The sequence below is a fragment of the Ceratotherium simum genome, chromosome 26, assembly GCF_057802395.1.
Source record: "Ceratotherium simum simum isolate JZ-2026a chromosome 26, ASM5780239v1, whole genome shotgun sequence".
In the NCBI taxonomy this organism is placed as follows: Eukaryota; Metazoa; Chordata; class Mammalia; order Perissodactyla; family Rhinocerotidae; genus Ceratotherium; species Ceratotherium simum.
The window spans coordinates 28,054,827-28,077,481 of NC_141925.1; the positions used below are offsets into that span (position 1 = coordinate 28,054,827).

Genomic DNA, 22,655 nt, shown 5'->3' on the forward strand with positions numbered 1-22,655 from the left:
TCCGGGTGTCCCAAAGGACTGCACTGATTCCATTTCTTTTCCTCTGTTGCTAACACCACTGTCACACCCTCATTCCCTTATCTGTCTGGCTGGAGGTCAGCCTCCCAGTGTGTCAGGAGGAAGCACTGTTTGGCCAAACAATATGAAACTCACTGTTGTTCAGTCCATTGTTTAAACTTCGTCCCTTCAAGATCTGAAGGCCAAGGGGTCTTTAAGTACTCCCCATTAGGGCCGGTCCCGCGTCTTAGCGGTTAAGTGCACGCACTCCGCTACTGGCAGCCCGGGTTCGGATCCTGGGCGCACACCGACGCACCGCTTCTCCAGCCATGCTGAGGCCGCGTCCCACATACAGCAACTAGAAGGATGTGCAACTATGACATACAACTATCTACTGGGGCTTTGGGGGAAAAAAAAGGAGGAGGATTGGCAATAGATGTTAGTTCAGAGCCGGTCTTCCTCAGCAAAAAGAGGAGGATTAGCATGGATGTTAGCTCAGGGCTGATCTTCCTCACAAAAAAAACAAACCAAAAAAGTACTCCTCATTAATTTTTTTTTAATCGTGGTAAAATACACACCACATAAAATTTACTATCTTAACCATTTTTATGTGCACAGTTCAGTAGTGTTAAGAACATTCACATTATTATGCAACCAATTTCCAGAACTCTTTTCATCTTGCAAAACTGAAACTCTATGCACATTAAATAACAATTCTCCATTCCTCCCTTCTCCTCAGGCCCTGGCAACCACCATTCTACTATCTGTCTCCATGAATTTGGCTATTCTTGGTACCTCATATAAGTGGAATCATATAGTATTTATCTTTTTAAGACTGGTTTATTCCATTTAGCACAATGTTCTCAAGGTTCATCCATGTTGTAACATGTGTCAGAATTTCCTTCCTTTTTAAGGCTGAATAACATTCTATTGTATGGATATACCACATTTTGTTTATCCATTCATCTGTTTATGTACACTTGGGTTACTTCCACCTTTTGGCTATTGGGAATAATGCTGCTACAAACATGAGTGTACAAACATCTCTTTGAGACCCTGTTTTCAACTTTTTTGGGTATATACCCAGAAGCTGAATTGTTGGATCATACAGTAATTTCATTTTTAATTTTTTGAGGAACTGTCATACTGTGTTCCACAGCAGCTGCACCATTTTACATTCCCACCAGCAATGCTCAAGGATTCCAATTTCTCCACACCCTCGCCAACACTTGTTATTTATTTTATTTTATTTTTTATGGTAGCCATCCTCATGGATGTGAGGTGGTAGCTTACCTATTAAATTTTACATATCCCAAGGTTATGATGTGGTTCTCAGACAGCACTCTAGTGATGAGTCTACATTATTATTTGCAGAAAGCCAAGAGTGTGGCCCTGCAGCATTGCATGGAGATGCTGAACTTCTAGGCTGGGATGGGAGCTGAGCCACGAGACATCTCCAGCTCAGGAAGTTGTTGGCCCAAAAGATTACCTTCCCTGTTGTGTACATTTTCCCGTGGGTGGCTCCACTCTAATGCAATTCTGCAGTTCTTTCCATTTGAGCAGGCAAATAAGAGAACATGGGTCAAGGGAGACCGTATGTCTCAAAATCTTACTCTTGTTTATCAAAAATGTGTAAACTGAAAAAGAACTTGATGGCTACCAGGGAAAAATTCTTACTCCTATTGCACAATTTCTTTTTGCTACCCCCCTTTATACCAACAAACACTCCCTTAAAACCAGGCCAAGGTAAGAATGTCTCTGCTGCCTCTTCTAACTTAAGACAGAACCACGAAGATTTTAAGAATCAGTTTGGCCCTCAAGTAGAATTCACAGAAAGTACTGAACTATACTTGAGTATCACCTTGGTTGAAAATCAGAGCATTTGAGGTGGGCTGATGATGTCCTCCCCGCCCCCACCAAAAAAAAGAGATATCCACATCCTAATCTCTGGAACCTGTGAATGTTACCTTATATGGGAAGGAGGACTTTACAGATGTGATTAACTATAGGATCTTGAGATGACGGGATTATCTTGGATTATTCATGTGGACCCAAGTGTCATCACAAGGGCCCTTATACGAAGGAGGCAAGAAAGTCAGAGAAAGAAGAAGTCCATGTGGTGAAGGAAGCACCTGAGAAAGAGAGATGTGATGTCGCCATGAGCTAAGGAATGAGGACAGCCTCTAGAAGCCAGGAAAGGCAAGGACATGCACTCTCCCCTTGAGCCTCCAGAAGGACCCTGCCCTGTGGACACCTTGAGTTTAGCTCTGTAAGCCTCATTTCAGACTTCTGACCTTGAGGATGTAAGAGAATAAACGTATGTTGCTTTAAGCCATTACGTCTGTAGGAATTTGTGACAGCAGCCATAGGAAACAAATACGACATCAAAATCCACCTACTTTACTCCACATCCTTTATACATGAGATTCCCAACTGGATGCCAGGAGATATTGATCTCCTTGTCTCCAGGGCAGCTGGGTGGGACCTGGGGCAAGAGCCACACGGAGCTGCCCAAAGGCCCTCGGTTACCCCAGATGCCACACAAAGATTGTCTTTTCTATGTGTTCCTGTACCATGAAAAAGGGTGGGAAACACTATGAGAATAAAGGTCGCAAGTATGAAAGAGCCCCAGGAATTAATACCTTTCAAGCTTCATACTGAACACAGCTCATCAGATCCGAGGAAGAATAAAAAAGTGTGAGCATCCCTACCAACTGCACTCTTTCATAAGCTGCACTTGAAAACCTGACTCAAAGGAGCCAAGTGCAGTGTCCTTCCTTAGCAAGAAAACCAAGATGGTAAGACACCCTAAATTCCTAAAGCAGCTGTTTGCACACCACTGGTCCATCCCCAGGCAATCGCTCCTGGCTTCCCTCCCTTGGGGCTCCTCTGTCCCCTGGGATCTGGGACTCAACGGCTGCCAGAGCTTGCTTGCCACAGACCTGATGGGGAGAGAAGGGTCTCCGGCGTCCCACCAGTCTTTCGGGGGGCTGATGTACATGCACCACAGCTCCCAGCTGTACCCGTGGGCCGAGTTCTCGTACCGCTGCACCTCGAAGGTGTCCTGTTTGATGTTGTCGATGGACGGGAGGATCACACGCTTCCGGTTCTCCTGGATTCGGGATAGAACGGGCTCGGCCCTGAAACACAGAGAAATGGAAATAAAATCTCTCCCCGAGGCACACCCACAACTCAACTGCACAGACCCCAAGACCTCAGAGAAGGAACAGCAGCAACGTAGTAGAGGGTAGGCCTTGGGCAAGCTGGAACTCAGATGGAAACTTGAGGCTGCCAAGTCACCCACCCCAGGTGGATCATGCAGCTTCAAGCGCACACTGTGAAGTGCTGTGCAACGCAGCTCACGCCCTCACCCATGTGGGATCACCACAGCGCTGAGATCTCGCATGAGAGGTCTGGAGGGAGAAATCAGAACGTGAGGTCCTCTCCCCTAGAAAGTGCCAGGCCTCTCGCTTACAGCGACAGTGTAAGCCAAGCAAGGCCGTCCAGACGCCCTCAGATTTGCCTGGCACTACAGTTTTGTACAGTGTTTTAAGTTCCCCTCAGGGCACTGGCCGATGCCTCTTGTTTTTGCTGCTGGAGTTGAATTCCCTTTCCCAAAATAGGTCACTTCTGCCCTTGATGGCCTGGCTTTAATAAGCATTTCACCAGCTTCTTTGTGTGTGCGACTATTTCAGTTGTTTTAATTGATTATTTAATTGATTTCTTAAAAGGGATCTAATTGAATGGGTTAGCAATGGCAGGCGGGAGCTAATAAAATGCAAAGGCAGGCAGAATCCTGCCTCCCAGCCAGCCTGCCACTCAGGGCTGCAGCGGGCGATAGGCAGGGGCCTGGCTCGGGGTTCAAGGTGTAGCCCTGCCAGCTTAGGAGACAGCAGATGGTCAGACACCCCCACCAGTGTGTGTCTCCGAGGCAGATGTAGGAAGGGATCGTTTCCCATATTCAGCAATGAAAAGATGGCTCTCATAAGCCAAGGCATTAATCTCCCCACTTAGAACAGAGCGCAGGCATTGGAAAAGAGTCAAGTGAAAATCCCATCCCTCTGCATTATTTGGAAGAATAATGAGAACGCTCGGCCCGCATCCCATTTCTTTTCACTTGCAGCTATTGAATTACCTGTTGGCTCATCCCATCTTTCTATTTAAAACGAGCAATAAAATATACCCTGGACCATTTACTGCCTCTAGTACTTCTGCATACACCATACAGGCTGAAGCCAAATGAGACTGACTCTCCACGGCTTCTAGACATGCTTCAGAGCTTCATCTCTCCAAGCCTCCACTCATGCTCTTCTCCTCCAGGAATGCCCTTTTGCCACTGAGAGAAAGTCTAGCCACCCACAGAGTCTTGTTAGATCAAGTGCCACTTCTTCCAAGAAGACTTCCCTAATTTCCCCCAGTAGGAAGGCTCTCTTCTCCTTCCTCTCAATTCTTACCCCATCTTTTCCTCCTTATTCAAGTCACTCCGACTACACGCTGTCTCTGCAAATCTTTGAACACACATTATTTTTCCTAATGAGCTCATGATCGCTGATATTTATTGAATACATTATATTACGAGGTAGATACTGTGATCACCATTTTACAAATGAGGAAACAAAGGCCCAGGGAAGTTAAGTCGCTTGCCCCTGGTCACACAGCCAGCAGGTGGCAGAGGCAGGTTTCTAACCTAGATGGTCTGGCCTCAGGCCCAATCCCCGGGCTCCACTGCCTCCTTGAATGGGCCATGCTTCCCCCAGGCTGCTCTGGTGCCTGGTGCCACGCCTACAGAAGCGTTCAGCTCAGCCCGGCACTGTGTGGTGAAATTCACTTGAGTGTGGGGACAGAAGACCTTGTTTAAATAATGCTTCTCGGGGCTGGACGGGTGGCATAGTAGTTAAGTTTGCACACTCCGCTTTGGCGGCCTGGGGTTCATGGGTTTGAATCCCGCGCATGGACCTATGCACTGCTCATCATGCCATGCTGTGGTGGCATCCCACATACAAAATAGAGGAAGATGGGCACAGATTTTAGCTCAGAGCTAATCTTCCTCAGCAAAAAGAGGAAGATTGGCAATGGATGTTGGCTCAGGGCCAATCTTCCTCACCAAAAAATAAATAAATAACGCTTCTCAAGTGAGGAGTTTGATCTGTGATAGAATGCATAAATGTTCTCAGTAATTTGCTTCCCTCCCTGGGGACATCTGCGTATTACCATGTGTCCTGCAGTGTTTCCCTACAGAGGGGTACACTCCCTCCCTCTACCCCAATGAATGTTCAGCTTGAACATGAGAGTTGCTTTGGCCAATGGGATGTGAGCAGAAGTGAAAGTGTCACATCTGAGCAGAAACTTTAATAGCCATTGCAATGTTCAGCTGTTGTTCTTTTCTCTGAGCCACAAAAATGGTATGTCTTAGACAGGAGTCCTCCTTGGGTCTCAGGACACAGATGACATATGGAGCAGAGCCACAGAAAGACAACCCACGGCTAAGCTGCCACATGGACAAGATGGAAATCTTTGTTGGCATAAGTCACTGAGGTTGGAGATTATCAGCAGTTCAACCCAGTGAAAGTTGAGACACTTGGTCTACGCTGTAATGCGTAACCACAAAAGGGTTTTAATCCAGGGAGGATGTATGCCACTCTGGCAGAACACGGAAAATGTCTGACGGGCTAAAACTGGATCACAGAGACAAGTTAGCATTAGACTATAGGCGGGGCCGGCCTGGTGGCGCAAGTGGTTAAGTGCGCGCTCTCCGCTGCGGTGGCCCGGGGTTCGCCAGTTCGGATCCCAGTGCACACCGACACACCGCTTGGCAAGCCATGCTGTGGCGGCATCCCATATAAAGTGGAGGAGGATGGGCATGGATGTTAGCCCAGGGCTGGTCTTCCTCGGCAAAAAGAGGAGGATTGACAGACGTTAGCTCAGGGCCGATCTTCCCCACCACCCCCCCAAAAAAGAAAAAGAATTAGACTATAGGCTACTGGAGGGTGGACACCAAATCTTGCCAGATTTTGAACCCCAGCTGATTGACTAACTGTCCCAGTTTGCCCAGGACTGTTCTGGCTTTACTACCGAAAATCCTACATTTGGGGAAATCCCTCAGCACTGCACAAACCCGAACAGTTGGTCATCCAAACCTCGGCCTAGGATGGTGTTTGGGAGATGGTGGGCACCCAGCAAATATTTGTCAAAAGGATAATTCACCACATTAGTTTAGGTGAAAGATAATGAAGGTCTAAGCTGGGAGAGTGGAGATCAAGGCAGACGTGAGAAATAGAAGATAAAACTGGCTAGACCTGGCGGTTGATTGGATGAGTGACATGATGGGGAGGCAAGAATCAAGTGCAAGGGACTTGAGTGGTGCCACCAGTTTTGACAGGAAAGAAATGAAGAGGCAATGACGTGGAGGAAAAGGTGAGATACGCCAAGGCTGAGATTCCAATGGAATATTCCAGTGCATCTGTTCAGAAGGCTTCTAGCTCAAACTTGAGTGAGCATCAGACTCAGCTACAGGGCTGGTTAAAAGATATAACTCTACACCCCCAGAGCTTCTGATTTCATAGTTCTGGGTGGTGCCCAAGAATCTGCATTTCTAACAAGTTCCCAAATGATGCTGATGCTGCTGGTCTGGGGACCACACTTTGAGAACGAGTCTTACAAGAGAGAAACAACTCTGAAGCTCAGGGGAGATCAGGACTAAAAATAAGCAGTTGTGTGTCATCAGGGTCTGATGGTGGCAAAAAAAAAAAAACAGAAAGAAAACTGATGTCTGAGATGGCAATAGATATCCGTGTGCACTTGAAAGGGCCAGTGTTAACAGTGACCCCAGGTTCCAAACCTTGTGTGGTCATGTGCCCAACTATTTTCCTTTTATCCAGCCATTAAAGAGATTCTATAGTTTGTTGCAAATGAAGAATAGACATTTTAATATTTACTTAATGATGGGATATTGGCTCTTCAAATCTGGTACCCTGAACAGCACTTATTCAAGATGGTATCAGTGAGTGTAAATAAACATATTTATGAAATTAAAGACTCTGCTTCTTACTAACTAAGCAACCCCAGCACAGGTTATTTAACCTCTGACTTGATTTATCATTGGTTAGTTAGCAATAATCATGTGACCACGCTTTTAAACTGTACAGCCCTAATCCAATTTTAACAGGCTCATTGAATGACTCGTGCATTTCTGATGCTTCAGTCTTCTTGCATCCCAAAACTTCTACTCCCTGCGTGCTCACCAATGTCTCTCATATTGTTTTTTTCACCTGGAAAAACATTCAGGGCCACATTTGCAGAGGTAAAACCTTCCACTCCTCCAACTGATGTTAAAGATAATCCCATAAATTCTGGGAAGCTTTCCCTGAGTAGATGGAATTATAAATGGATCTCTTTTCTCACAATGACAGTCAACCATCCTCCCCAGAAAAGGGAACAAGCGAAGTAGGAAAAGAGAATAATGGAAATATGACTGTCTTGTCCCTTAGCAAGGATTATCTTGAGTTCTGTCCAACTAATATATCATTTTCACTGGGAATTTTAACGATGACGATGGTGACTATGACAACAATGATGACAGACTGAGGAGACAGTAGACAATTTCTCCCTGCTTCCCAGTTTTATCCCAGACTATAGTCTCACCTTCTTCAACCACCCCTTCTCCATTCTTCCAGTGGCCCCAAAGGAAACACGCAAAGTGCCCCACCTCCCAGATTCTAGCCCCTCCCGACCACACTACAGGTCCTCAGTGCTCCTAGTGTTCAGCTTGTGACCTACCAGCCAGCGGTGAATTCCACATGAGCATCAAAGAAGCCAGTGACCTGGCCGGTGGCCACCTTCCAGCCCTCGATGCGAGCTCGGATCAGGCCCTCTCTTTTTTGATTGCGGACCACCTTCACCAGCCCGGGGTAGCGTTTGTGGACATACTCCTCCAAGGGGGCCTTCAGCTCCTCTGCAAATGACAAGACACAAGAAGGTCCATAAACATGTCAATTCAAATGTGTGTCCAATCCACCAGGATGCCTAGAGATCTTCAGGAAGTTCCGAGATTGCAAAAAAGTTTGCACGTTAGTAATTCTGGTAGAAAAGACAACTTAGTCGGTGAGAGAATCAGAAGACACCGCTGACATACCAACCAAGGATGGCAATGTTCTTCCTGTGTCCAAGCTATGCAGCTGGATAGAATCCAGGTCCGGCTTTATGGCTGTTGCAGGCTGGCAGATGCCTTTGGGATTTCTTTTCTTTGTGCCCCTTCCTCCTTCCTTGGCCAGCATTTGTGTCCTCCCACTGTCCCCTGGGTCCTATTTATCAACTTCTATGTGGGCTTTTCCATCCGCACATATACTGGTTCTTACAGTATGTGTCCTGGGTGGTCCAGACCCATAGTCATGCATCTGATGCAACACTAATAGGGTTTGTGCTTTGGTCTTAGGATGCAAAAGAAATCTTTGCCCAGTAGTAGAAATGCTACCATGGTGGCAGAAGTAATGCTATCAGGGACTGAATGCTTTCCCTTCTGCAACAAGCAGGTGGTATGAAGTGCTTTATTAATATGATATTATTTAATCCTCACAGCAACTCTAGGAGGTTGCTAGATTAATTCCATTAATTAACTAGATTAATTACACTTTGTAAATTAAGAAACAGTCTTAGGGAGGCTAACCTGTCCCAAGGTCACACACCTAGTCACGGAAGAGCTGAAACACGGGCCAAATGTGTCTAACTCCACAGACATAAAAGTTGGTATCTTTGTGTATATAAAAATCACCAGATGTAGCAGGACGAGGAGAGGCTGACAGAGAGGGGATTCTTAGATAGGCCCACTCCAAGGGTCCGCCCTTGGAGAGTCTCATGCTATAGGTCACTCGTGGGGTGTGGGAGCAGCCCACGGGAGTCAGATGCAAGTCCACAAACAATACTTTAAGAGACGTCGTTACCTCTGACTTTGCTCTAGAGAAACTCCAAAAGGCTGTATTTACAGACGTTGTGCAGACCCTCCACTTCCTAGTTATACACGGCAACTTTTAGCAAATTAAAGGCATACATTTGCAGCATATGTAGAGGCTGACCTCCCTGGTCATGGCTGCTGTCCCATGATGCAGCCATGTGACCAAGGAAGAAATACAGAGGATGAGGGTGAGCAAGTCCCCAAGGGTAGAGAGACATGAAATAACTCCTGTCAGCCAAAGGCATGGATAGCGGGGAATGGGAGTGTTATGGGCTGAATTGTGTGACCCCAAAATTTATCTATTGAAGCCCTCGCCCCAGTACCTCAGAATGTGACCATATTTGAAGATAGGGCCTTTAAAGAGGTGATTAAGTCAAATGAGGCTGTCAGGGTGGGCCCTAATCCACTCTGACTGGTGTCCTTATAAGAAGAGGTGATTTGGACACACACACAGAGCCACCAGGGGCATGCACACAGAGGAAAGACCACATGAGGACACAGCAAGAAGGCAGCTGTCTGCAAACCAAGGAGAGAGGCCCAGGAGAAACCAAACCTGCTGACACCTCGATCTTGGACTTCCAGCCACTAGAAATGTGAGAAAATAAATTTCTGTTGTTTAAGCCACCCAGTCTGTGATACTTTGTTATGGCAGCCCTAGCCAACTAATACAGGAGGTATGAGTTTGGAACCTGGTAGGGGAGGGGGCAGAAACCTCTCACGAGGCACAGTGTGTGGCTGGGTGTTCAGACCTGAGTCAGGCTGTCCTGGGTTCAGATTCTAGTGCTGCTAGTGATTATCTGAGTGACCCTGGGCAAGTTAGCCAATCAATGTGTGCCTCAATTTCCTCACCTACAGAAGACGGATGATAAGAATAGTATGCACCTCATATGATTATGGTGAGGATTAAACATTATAGAGAATGCCTAGCGTTATCCCCAGCAGAGTGTAAATGCTCAACATTGAGTAGCTGGTATTATAATTATTTTCCCTCCACATAGGTTTAGAGCACTTGAACAGATTTCAGAGCAGCCCCGGGAGCCAAAGGACGCCACGCCCAAGATGGTAAAAACAGGCCTAGAAGCTAGAACTATGGTTCGCAAACTGGAGGGCACATCAGCATCAGCTGCAGGTGTTGAAACAGACTGCTGGGCCCCTCCCCCATGCTTTCATTTTCAGAAGGTCTAGGGTGGGGCTGAGTATTTGTGTTTCTAACAAGACCCTGGGGTGCCCATGCTCTGATGGGGCGAACCACACTTTAAGAACCACTGAGCTCGAAATGTATAGGACAGTCTTAATACATGCTTGGCACACAGTACGCCCTCAGTAAGTGTTCCCATTGTCGGCGTGTTTGTCGGCATTGCTATCATCTTTGTCATCATCTCAGAGTTGGTGATGGGGCTGGTGGAGAAGCCAGGCTGCAGGACCCTCTGCTTCTTCACTCATTGGGAGTGAGAACGAGAACCAAGTAAATGGACTGGAGTGGCCCAAAGAATTTTCAGCTTCTAGAAACCATCTACTGACTGTATGTTGGCTGGGTTTTCCTGTCTGTTTAGTAAATTTCTTGGAGCAAGAATTCTAGTAAGAAGGTTGGGCAGGCCATGCCTGCTTGGTTTTCACTTTCCCTCCATGAGAATGGGGTGAGTGGGCAGGAGACGACGGGGCATGCCCTGGAAGGCAATGGACCATGCCGGGGCACGGCACCCACAGAATGGTATGGTAGAAATCCTGCCCACTCATGAGGGTGGCCCATGATGGCGGGAGTCTTGGAAATCTCCACAAGTTCAGGGAGAACATTCTGAGTGCTGAGCACCACACCAGGGGACCTGCAGGCACGGTTAACTTTTAACTGCCAGGCAACTGGGGACCTCGTTATGGCTCTGCCCAGCAACTGGATGTCAGCTCCTGGCCATGCCAGTCACCACGTCTAAGTGTCAAGTGGTTTTCTCGTTTGTTCAGTGGTTGTGACTGAGACTTCAGGGGAGAGAGGGATAGGCATTTACAAATTTGGCAAAAGAGAGTACGCTTCACTACCACTGCCCTTCTACCTCTCAAAGCTACTGAGACATGGACATTAAAGAGCTTTGAAAAGTATAAAGGGATAAAAGGATAATGCCTAATCAGTTGGTACAAGCCTTCTGGCTGTTAAGAATATATGAGATGTTACACATAGAGCCCTTGAAATGCATTCAATAAATGTTATTTCTAATAATAATTGGTCAATATTATCAATATAGTTCAATCTTATAACTTCCCATGAACAATAGCTTGTCTTTCTGTCTAGTCAATATCATTAAAGTCTGGGGCCTACTGTATAGGGGCAGACACCATCCTCACTCTTACAAGGTTCAGGGACACATTGTTCCAAACAAAAGTGAAGTGACAGCCTATGAGCTTTTATGGGAACACTGAGGGAGATGCCACCATCCAACAAGCAGGGTTCAAGAATAAGTGACACTGATCAGGCTTCTCTCCCCAGTCCCTGCAGGTGATTCTGCACCTCATAAGGAACTGGGTTGTGCCCTTGCCTGGATTCAAAATCAATTTGGACACAAGGGCTCCCTCAAGATGTTTGTAATCTAGTTAAGGAGACGAGACATGTTCAAAAACTTACAACATTGAGTATTACGAGGAAAATGGACCTAATGGCCAAAGAACAACGGCCATAGACGGAAAGTACTAGGAGGGGTCACAAAGGGAGAAGTTATTTTGGCTAGGGGTGTTCATGGAGGAGGTTAAGTGAAGCAGAAGGTTTGGAGTGTGCTCTCACTATTCCAGAATACTTAAGCACAAAGCAAAATACATAAGTACGAAATCAGATTTTCTTAGGTGACAGAATCAATAGGCTCTGGGCGACCAGGAAGATGACACTAATTAGAAAAGAGAACAAGAAGAGACAAGGAAGAGCAAGTTGGTGAGTTTCACCTGGGGATGGCTAGGTGCCAGCAGACATTCAGGGGTTGAGTGCTGAACCAAGACAGTGGTCCAGAGGGGAAAAGAAAGGGTACAGAGTGTCAGAGACACAGTGGTGAGAGATGATGGCATGTGAGAGAGGGAGCGCTCCAGGAGATGGAGTGGAGGAGACTTAGACCACACTGTGGGAAACATATGCATGTAGGAGGCAGGAATAAGAGCTGGAGGACAAGACTGGCTACAAACAGCAGAATCACACCAAGGGTAGAGCTTCCAAAGGAGGATATGTGCATTCACTTGACAGATATTTATAGAGAGCCTACATGGCTGAAAATGATGCAATTCTTGTTCTCAGAAAGTTACTCAACATCCAATGTCAGCAAAGTCAAATGCATTAGAGAAAATGAGAGCTGAGAATGGGCCATTGATCTAGACAAATAGTAGGTTCTTGATGGGACCAGTGAGAAAAAGGAATTCCCTTCTGGATGCAGCTGGGCATGTGGGGTGGATGTGGGGACAGGTTAGCATCGAGAGAAGTAGATGAGTAAGACAGCTCAGGAGAGACTTCCAGAATGGCTGGTCCTAGTGGAACACGGTTGTGACAGCCTGAAGGCACCGAGGTATTGAGATCTGGAAATTGCCTTAAAGTGAGAGCCCACAAGTTAACCAAGTGAAAACCAAGGCCCCCAGGCTCATCATGGAAGGAAACAAATCCCCAACTTGACAGTGGTAAGAAATGTCATACCTATCACCTAAGATCCTTTGTCATCCTTAACAGATGAAATCATTCTTGGACAGTATAATAACAGTAAGAAAAACATTTTATATAAGATTTTTCTCACCGACAAACTCAGAGAAGAAAACAAAAACCCATTTCTGCAAAAATAAATGTTACCTTCTAGTGTTTTATAAAATTCAATACTCAATTTATCTAGAGCCATTTGAGAATCTTTGTGTTTCTTAAGGTTTTGGTAAATAGCATTTGGGGAAGTCAAGAGGGAAGAAGCAAACGCTGCCCGTGATCAGAAGGGACCAGAGGGAGATATATCTGCTCCTTAACAATAAAGAAACACCTGTCATCCAGGCTTAAAGAGTATACATCGGCAGCAAACAAGTTACAAACACTGAGAACTAAAGCAAAAAATCATTATTACAGAATTATATCTAGAGCCTGTACTTTCGCTGATACTAGAGAATAAACTATCAGTCCAGTCCTTGTCTCTAATCTCTGCTCAGAAGCAAGTGTTGACCCAGCAGACTCATCTCCACCTGCTCCCCAAACCAGTGCCTGAACCTCGGTGCCACACAGATGTACCAAATCTGTACCACACCTGTACACACACGTGCCACGTCGATACCTCTCAACCCTCACACAGTTACCATCTTGACGATGAGACTTATGAACATTCTAACTCTCCCTCAAGGTACAGAGACTCAGAGGATCAGTCTAAGCTTAGAGGAGTGTTTCTCAAAACTTAACCTGCATCAAAATCACCAGTAGGCCTGGAGTGTGGCCCAAGAATTTGCATTTGTAACAAGCTCCAAGGGGCTATTGTCGGTTGCTCCTGCGAACGCACTTTGAGTAGCTCTGGCTTAGAACTGACCCCCTACGCAACTCCATCTGTGAGGAATTAGCCCCTGCGTGTGCAGTAGGACTCATCCTAACTGAGCAGAAGTTCCAGAATCCCAATGTTGTCATTGTCCATCTCTGCTTTTCTGCTGCCTGGGCCTTCTTGTCCTATGTTTTCTGAAAGATTGAGCCCGTGGAGACGACCTCAGTCTACACGGTGAGGGTTTGTCTTGCCATTTCCAAAACTGGGATCCTCACTGCTGGCCACCCTGCATGGAGCAACCTCAAAATTAGGTCAGTCGCGTGACCAGGACCCCATATATTCCCGGCCTCTGGTCTCACTCCCACTATTCCTCTTACTACTACTCCTGGTGCTACAATTCTATCAATGCTACTTCTGCTGCCATCAGCACCACTGTCACCACCAAAGCCACTTATTACCAACACTTCTCCCTGCAAGCAGATGCTGAGGTTTGGGCATCCACTAGCTGGGAACGCATGGGTTGTGACAGCTGGGATGAGAAAACAGCACATATGGCATGTCCCAATTAAAAAAATAAAACACAGAAAAATGCCTCAAAGCCAGTGTTCCTCAGAATGTGGCCCCTACCTGGGAATCACCTGGGAGCTTGTGGAAATGCAGGTTCCCAGGCCTGCCCTAAGAGGTTCTAATTTAGTGGGCATTAGTGGGGTTGACCAGCACTCCAGATGATTCTACATAAATCCAAAACTTCTCAACAGCACTGGTTCATTTTTTTTCCTTGTTTGTATCGTGGTAAAATACTTATAAAATTGACCATTTTGACCATTTAAAAGTGTACAATTCAGTGGGGCAACCATCACTACTATCTAGTTCCAGAACTTTTCATCACCCGGAATGTAAACCTCGCACCCACTAAGCAGTCACTCTCCGTTTCCTGCCGCCCAGCCCCTCGCAACCACTAACTTGCTTTCCATCTCTATAAATTTGCCTCTTCTGGATATTTCATAAAAATGGAATCATACAATATGTGGCCTTTTGTGTCTGTAAGCTCTGTCAATTTTGAAGGTGGGAGGGAGAGATAAAGTGTTTTTCTGAGCGTGAATTTAAACCCCTAAGCCTTGCTGAAGATCTGATTCCAAGTTCTGCTGCCGGCCAGCTTTTCTGATCCCCATTTGGTTATCTGGTTGACTGGAAGTTTATTCCCAAAGCTCCTCCAGACTCAGTGAAGGGGCTCTGGCCTCTCTGAGGGGAGGATTCAGCCCCTGGATCTGTTCACACCCCCAGGCTCCCCCTGACGCCAGCCTGTCTCTCCATCCCTCATGGGAATTTCAGCTCACCGTGCTTGCGGCCTTAACACAGCGCAGAAAACACATGCTCTTCCACCCAGAGTGTCAGCACAGCCATTAGTCATGATGCCCTGCATTTCTGCAGTGTCTTTTCTTATAAGATTTTTTTATATGAGGATCAGCTATGATGCCATAGAAAGAACACAAAAAAATAGACTTAAAACATCTGGATTTTCAGGTATGCCTGAGAATATCTTTATGCCTGAAATAACCAACCAACTAAATGCATAAAAGTGGCCACACAAAGACCAATAATGCATTTTTAAAAATTATCTTTTAAAATTAAACAAGGGGAAGGGGAGAAAGCTGGTTGTATATCCTGGTCACGCAACACAAGGGGTTTCTCATTTGTCAAATGGAGATAGTAAGTTCCAGAAATGAATCTGGGTTTTGTAGGACTAGAATTTTATATGGTTTGGAGGATCCTCTTTAAGAAAAAGAAAAAAAAAATCTCTCTTTTGTAAATTTTACAGAAACGCTTGGGCACATGAACACACTGTCAGGGCCCTCCCAGAGGGCCTCGAAGGGCCGAGCTGCGTTAGCTTCATAGCACGCACACCCTGATGAGGCTGACTTCACGGATACAAGGTTCCCTTTTTGCTGACAATCACTACTTTTCAAACATTTCAAATACTATGCTTGTCTCTATCTATAATGAAATATTTATAACCCCAAATCGCTAACCAGCTGACTAAAAATGTCAGCTAATCATGAAAGGCCCCAGAACACTCTTCAGAGTAGTACCTCTTTCATATTTAACCAGAGGTTGATCTATTTTGCAAACTCATAACGTTCCACAATATTTGTTTTAACATTTATTGAGTCCTAATTAAGTGCCACATACTGTTGTAATCACTGTACCTATATCAGTGCTTTTTACCCTCCTAAGGATTCTCTGAGGTAAGGGGTATTATCATCCCCATTTTATGGATGCGGAAACTGAGGCACAGAGAGGGTAAGGATCTTGCTGAAAGTCACACAGTTTGTAAGTGATAAGCCTGCACTGTTTGTCATTCTTCCTCTGATTCCTGTGGATGTGACGCTGTGGAATCTGAAGTTGTCTGTCTGTTCATGTGGAACTGCACCTTGCCCATCAGAAGCCAAGGCCTGACCCAGGCTTGTCCCGAAACTGGGTCTCTCTGTAACTCTGAAGCACCCACATTTTTGTTGCAGGCTTGGCACATGCATCTACCTTTCTAGGCAGCTGCCCACTGACAGTGGTCGGCCTTCTCCAGAGAAGGAGCCCACCGGCTGATGGAGAGGCTCAGAAGGGATGGAGCACCCAGGAGAACCCGCTGACCTTCCAGCTCCTCCAGACAGTCCCATCAAACTCTGAAGGGACAGCAGTGACATGAGAGGCATGGTCCCACCTCCACTGTCTGTCTGAAATCCCGGCCTTTAAGAACACTGATGGAGAGGAAGTGAGCACGTAAAACTGCAGGATGAAATAACACAGAAGGCGGCTAAAATGCATATTTCATTCCCTGAGCATCTCTCAGCTTTGTGGGCTTAAACAATGCATTTTCTGACTATAGGAGCAAAAAAGAGGTGAGAGCAAGAAACTTCAGGAAGAATGGGGGAGGCTGAAAAGGGATGCTTTTGCTGTGTATGAAAGCATTTTAAAGGCGATTCCATAGCGAGATCAAAGCAAGGACAAAAGAAAGCAAAGACGAAAAGAAGCAAGAAGAGAGATGTGAGGAGCAAAATACCAAAGTGTTAAACTAAATATATCACACGGAGTTGTGCATTCATGAGAGGCGCTTTGAAAATGAAAGGCATCTCTGCTTCCAAGTCCTTTGTTAGAAAATTCCTCTCCACCATCTTCCATTTAAATTTCACCTTTAAAAATGAATACAAGTAGCCCAAACCAACAGGGAAACATCATAATGCTACAGGTGGTGCCTCCAAATTGTTACCCCAAATTAAAAGAGCACTCCCCCATCTTGCCCCATCAAAACCATCTGAAAGTCTAGTATTTGCAGCTGATTCTAATAATAACATGTGAATTTAAGCGATAAAATTTGTCCACAGGCCTGGAGTGTGTTTTTCTTTCATTACGTTTCTTATTTACCGTGATATTGATTCCGAATGCTCTGAAGCTGGCAAACTTCTTCCTTGAAACAGCAAAAGTCACAGTTGTTAAGGGGGGTTAGGGGAACAAAACAGCACTTGAGAACAGTGCCACACCTTGGCGCCTGGTCGCTTCTTCGAGTTTTCTTTAAACACAGTTAGCAGCCAGGAATGGAACAACTAGACGAGGCATCTGGTCAGTCCACCCTTCTCCAGCATTTGGGGACCTCTGTATTCAGAGCCCTGGATTCTCCAAGGTCAAAGGCAACGTGGGGGGCTGGCCCCGTTGCCTACCGGTTAAGTGTGCGCGCTCCGCTGCTGGTGGCCCGGGTTCGGATCCCGGGCGCACACCGAGGCACCGCTTGTCAGGCCATGCTGTGGCGGCGTCCCATAAAAAGTGGAGGAAGACAGGTACAGATGTTAGGCCAGGGCCAGTCTTCCTCACCACAAAACGAGGAGGACTGGCATGGATGTTAGCTCAGGGCTGATTATCCTCACCAAAAAAAAAAAAAAAGACAACGTGGATTCCATGCACGAAGAAAATGCTTATGCGTGCTCACAAAAAATGGTGCATGTTAAGGTGTTATGTAGTATAAAGGTGCTCTATAAATAGCAGCTTTTCTTAGGGTCCAAAAGGCCTGCAGAAGCTAACATGTCTCTTCTGGCCCAAGGGAGACTATAAAGATATATAACAGCCAAGGTAGGCAAAGAGCAGTCAGAACAGATGTGAGCTGGAATGCCACACAGGAACACGCTGGCTGAACAGCAGCCCTGCTAACACCAAACTCCCCTCACTCCTGACATTCCCACACTTTGTACTCATTTGGGCTGAAGACCCCCAAAAGTACTACTGATTTTAGGTGCACACAGAGAGTGCACAGGGCAGGAATGTTTTGATGTAGAAAAAGAATGAAAATGGAAAGGTCTCAAAGACGGAGGGTGTCACGGGGCAGGTGCAGTTACATTGAGCCGGGGGCACTTGGGAAGACAGTGACACAGCTAGTCAGGAGCATTCATCTTGAGCTGCTGCACGACACATGACATCAGGGTAAACAGTTAATACGGATAATAATGGTCCCTACCCAACAGGGTTGTTTTGGGTATTTAAATAAGATAATGCATGCAAAGTGCCTGGCACATAGCAAGTACTCAATAATTGTTAAAATTGTTATTCATTTTTTATTACGTGTATAGCTTTATCTAGGTGAAAGGAGAGTAGAGATGTTTTGGGAAACAAAGAGACGACTCTGGTACCCGTGTAGGAGGGGTGCGGGGAAGGGAGGGGGAAGCCAGCAGGGTGGGAAGCTTCAGAGGGAGGAGGCCAGAGAGTCCTGGTTCCAGGACTAGGACGCTGAGATGGAGTTTTAGCTCCTGGAAATTCTGGCTGTGCTGCACGGCTAAGGCACTTATCTCTCCACACTGCAACTTCTTTCTAAAAGTGGAGATCAGTGACCTTCTGCCAGCATCAGAGGATGTTGTCAAGACCCAAGGAGACTTGTGCTCAGTTAGCAACACGGAGCCCTGCCCAGTGTCACACCAGCTCTGCAATGGTGCCGACCCCTCCAGTGTTCCTGGACGTCCTGCAGGGGTAATCAACTAGCAGACTCCCTGGAGGCCAGACAGTGGACTGTCCTCCACATGTGTAAGAGCACAAGGAAACGAGTGGCCAGGCAGGACCTAGCCCTCGTGATTCTGAAGGCAGCCGTCCTGCCCTAAGGGCAAAGGGTGTGCTCTCGCTGTGTGCTGGTCTCAGCACAGGCCCCCAGACCCCATAGCACAGCCTGAGGCCAAAGAGACTGCCCAACAAGCCAACCAGAGCTCCCAGCTAAAGTGATCAAAAGATACTCAGGTCACTGCCAACTCAAGTATCCACCTCACTCTTCCAATAAAATAAGACTAAATCTTGAACACCGCTCTTTAGGGAACAAAGGTGAAAATGGTCATGTCTGACCTTCTTGACAACTGTTTCGACCAACCCCTGAGCTTCCTTGCTCCACCTCTCCTTCCATCTTCCCTGTATCAGCCTCGCTGACACCCATCCCGGGCTGGACTGTTTAACGAGGTTTTGCCATCCCTTCTGCTCTGAGGCTGCTCAGTATTGTCAGAGAATGTAAGGACTTGCCTGTTCACATTGTCCCTTCTCACCCCTGTGGCCCAGCAGGCCCTCCACCTCTGACTGGGACTCTTTCTCTGAAACTCCAACCCACCCATCAATTCTTACACACTGAATCCCATCTGCACACTTCCCTCCATACACCCCAAGATAGAGGCCTCTAGATCTTCTCTGCCTCTAGATCTCTATTCACGTACTTCCCTCCACTGCCATTTGCCCCCATTTCCACATGTCCAAATTCTAACTGTCTCTCGTGGTCCAACTCAGGTGCCACATCCATCACAAAGACCTCATTTATTTCCCCAACAAGTGAGAATCCCCATAATGTTGTCACAACATTAGGAGTCCATGGTGTGCTAGGCCACCCAGCTCCTTCCCTTTCTGGAGCTGTCCCCCATGGTTATTGGGTATGGTGGTTCTGTGCATGACCCTGCCCTCCTCCCCACAGACAACAAGTCCAAGGAAGGGCATCTGACCAAGACTAGAGCACGATTTCCCTTCCCTGGGATTCCCCTGGAGAGATGGTCCTATCTCTCTCTAATGGCTGAAGCTGTAATTACCGCATCAACTTTGGGCCATCTCTCAGCCATTTTTCCCTCCAGATGGCCTGGAGAACTGGAGGTGGCCCATCTTCACAAGTCGACAGGGGAAGGAGAGGCTCAGAGAAGCAGAGACCCAGGACAGAGAACCCTGGCCGTGTTCCAGTGCCTGGGTCTGACTTCCCCCTGCCCAGCCTCACTCCCATCCCTGGGTTGCGTCAGACCCTCTAGTGTTCTTGTAGTGTTGGGTTCCTATCTAATGGGCACCCAAAGTCTGATCACCAGGGCAAAGCATTCAACACACTTTTTGGATTACTCCTGGTTCTGCTGGAATGCAACCCATTCCTCTTGGTGCCACAGTCATGATCACCGAGGCCAAAACAGAAACTTTTCCTCTACTGGAGGCTGGGCTGGAAGATTAAAAATTAATCAAACTTTTTCAGAAAGGATGTCACATCAATGGAATAAATGACAAAAAAAGCTCATTTAAACATGCATTTACTATAAGATCAAGCAATTCCACTCTTGGGTATTTATCCCAGAGAAATGAAAATTTATTTTCATACAAACATCTGTATATGAAGGTTCATAGCAGATTTATTTGAAAAAACTCTGAACTGAAACAACCCAAATGCCCTTGAAGAGGTGAAGTGTTAAGCAAACTGTGAGAAACCCACACCATGGAGCACCATGCAGAAATCACAAAGGAACCGGCGGTTGGTGCACACAGCAACTTGGATGGATCGCAAGGGACTTAACACTGAGTGTAAAAAGCCAATCACAAAGGTGAGGTAGTGTGTGGTTCAATTTATAGAACATTCTTTAAATAACAAAATTATAGAGATGGAGAACTGTTTAGTGGTTGTTGGGCGTTAGGGATGGGGTGGGAATTGGGTGTGGTTATAAAGGGATAGCATGGGGAGCTTTGTGGTGATGGGACGGTTCTGTATCTCTTTTGTGGTACAGGAATCTATGCATGTGATAAAATTGTATAGAACTACCTACACACACACACACGCACTCGTGCATGTTAAACTGGTGAGATCAGAGTAAGCTCTATAGATTGTACCAAAGTCAATTTCCTGGTTGTGATAATGTACTAGCGTTTTGCAAGAATGTTACTGTTAGGGGAAACTGAGTGAGGACTACCTAAGACCTCTTGTGAAACTTTGCAACTTCTTGTGAATTTATAACTATTTCAAAGTAACAAGGCTTTGTTGTTGTTGTGATTTTTTTTTTTTTTTGTGAGGAAGATCAGCCCTGAGCTAACATCCATGCCAATCCTCCTCTATTTGCTGAGGAAGACCGGCCCTGAGCTACCATCTATTGCCAATCCTCCTCCTTTTTTTTTCCCCCAAAGCCCCAGTAGATAGTTGTATGTCATAGTTGTACATCCTTCTAATTGCCGTATGTGGGACGCCGCCTCAGCATGGCCGTTGGAGTGGTGTGTCGGTGCGCGCCCAGGATCAGAACCTGGGCCGCCACTAGCAGAGCGTGCGCACTTAACCGCTAAGCCACGGGGCCGGCTGCTGCGATTGCTTTTTAAAGCCAGTTAGCATACGAAGCTTTAGCTGGGATTCTCTCACTATCTTTTGTATAAAGATATATACACTCCTAATCCTCTCCTCCCTATGGCCTAAAAATACACAAGGAGAAATGTAAATGCACGACCCAGTGGTGATTACAGACCCACAGAGCAAATGCTGTCACATGGCAGTGATCTGGTTGGGGACCAAAACAAGTATTATTTCTGATTAGGAAGGCTCTTTACAGGCAGGGGGAAAGGCAGGTGATGTTCCAGTAAGGAAGCCTGGCCCAGCATGTAACTGTGTGATAACAAGGTGTCTCCTGGCTACTTCCCTTGGAGCCTTAACAACACAGGAAAAATGTTATCTTCCCAAAACACAGGACTTCTCCTATCTCTGCAATTATGAACCAAGAAGAAAAGCAAACAATCCCAGTGTGCCTTCTCCAGAATCCCTTTTAGAAGTCCAGAGGGGATAACCTTCCACTCAAAGAAGTTTTCTAACTTGAGCCATCCTGCTCTCAACCTTTGAACACACCGACTGAGAGAAGAGCTTGATCCGGTGTGCTTGCTCCACAGGGATATACTAGTGACAAGGCATACAGCTGTCCAGGTCACTAAGAGACTCGAGTAATGATTACTGGAGATAGGCGGTTTTGAGATCTAAACTCAAATGACTATAGTGTTGAAGCCAAAATACGTACAACGATGCCAGATACAAAAACTCCCAGGATGATGCCAGCGGAAGTAGAAAAAAAACTTTGCACACGTGCAACTTAAATGAACATATTCAGCAATCACTATAACTTAGCAGTGTGCAAGGCCCTGGGAACACAGCAGAGAGGAGCTATGGTTCTTGCCCTCAAAGGTCTTACAGTTTAGAGATGGGCCAGTACACAGAAGCAACACTGCATGCTAAGCGCTGAGCCAAACCACACACTGGCGCCCGGGGAGCAGAGGCTAGGGCCCCCCAAGCCAGCCACAGCTGGGAAATCTGGGAAGGCTTCCCAGTGGGGATGACACAGAAGTAGAATGTTGGGGAATGAGCTGGAGCTAGTAAATCAAACAATACCACAAGCACACTCTACAGTAATGTCCTGTATTATACAGCCAGGACTACACCTCACAATTTAAACCCTGCATAACAGCCACCATTATTCTCAATTCACTGAAGATCAGAAAAGTTAAGTGCCTTGGCCAAGACCACACAAGATTTGATTCCACTTTTTCCTCCTCATGCTATTGCTTAACAACAAAGAAGGTAATGAGGGAAGCTTAAGCACTTAAAAACTACTGATAAGACTTATAAAAAATATATCAAAGGGGCCGGCCTGGTGGCGTAGGGGTTACGTGCGCGGGCTCCGTTTCTGCAGCCCGGGGTTCACAGGTTCTCATCCCGTACTGACACACCTCTTGTCAAGCAGTGCTGTGGCAGCATCCCATATAAAGTAGAGGAAGATGGGCACGATGTTAGCCCAGAGCTAATCTTCCTCTGCAAAAAAATGAGGAGGATTGGCATTGGATGTCAGCTCACGGCTGATCTTCCTCACCAAAAAAAAAATAATATATATATATATATATAAGATTATAAAAGTAGAAATAAAAAAACTTCTAATGTTATTTTAAGGAAAACTTGATGGCTGAAGTCACCCCGA

At 46.3% G+C, this 22,655-nt stretch overlaps 1 protein-coding gene across 1 annotated transcript in view; it reads right to left on the reverse strand.

Moving 5' to 3' along the window:
• GALNT17 (polypeptide N-acetylgalactosaminyltransferase 17) overlaps window positions 1-22,655 on the reverse strand; it is a 442,868-nt gene that overhangs the window by 213,637 nt on the left and 206,576 nt on the right. The window contains exons 4-5 of the mRNA XM_004439509.3: window positions 7,774-7,948; window positions 2,940-3,137 (exon numbers count right to left, since the gene is read on the reverse strand). Of these exons, the coding sequence (XP_004439566.1) occupies window positions 2,940-3,137; window positions 7,774-7,948 (373 nt within the window). The remainder of the gene's footprint in view (window positions 1-2,939; window positions 3,138-7,773; window positions 7,949-22,655) is intronic.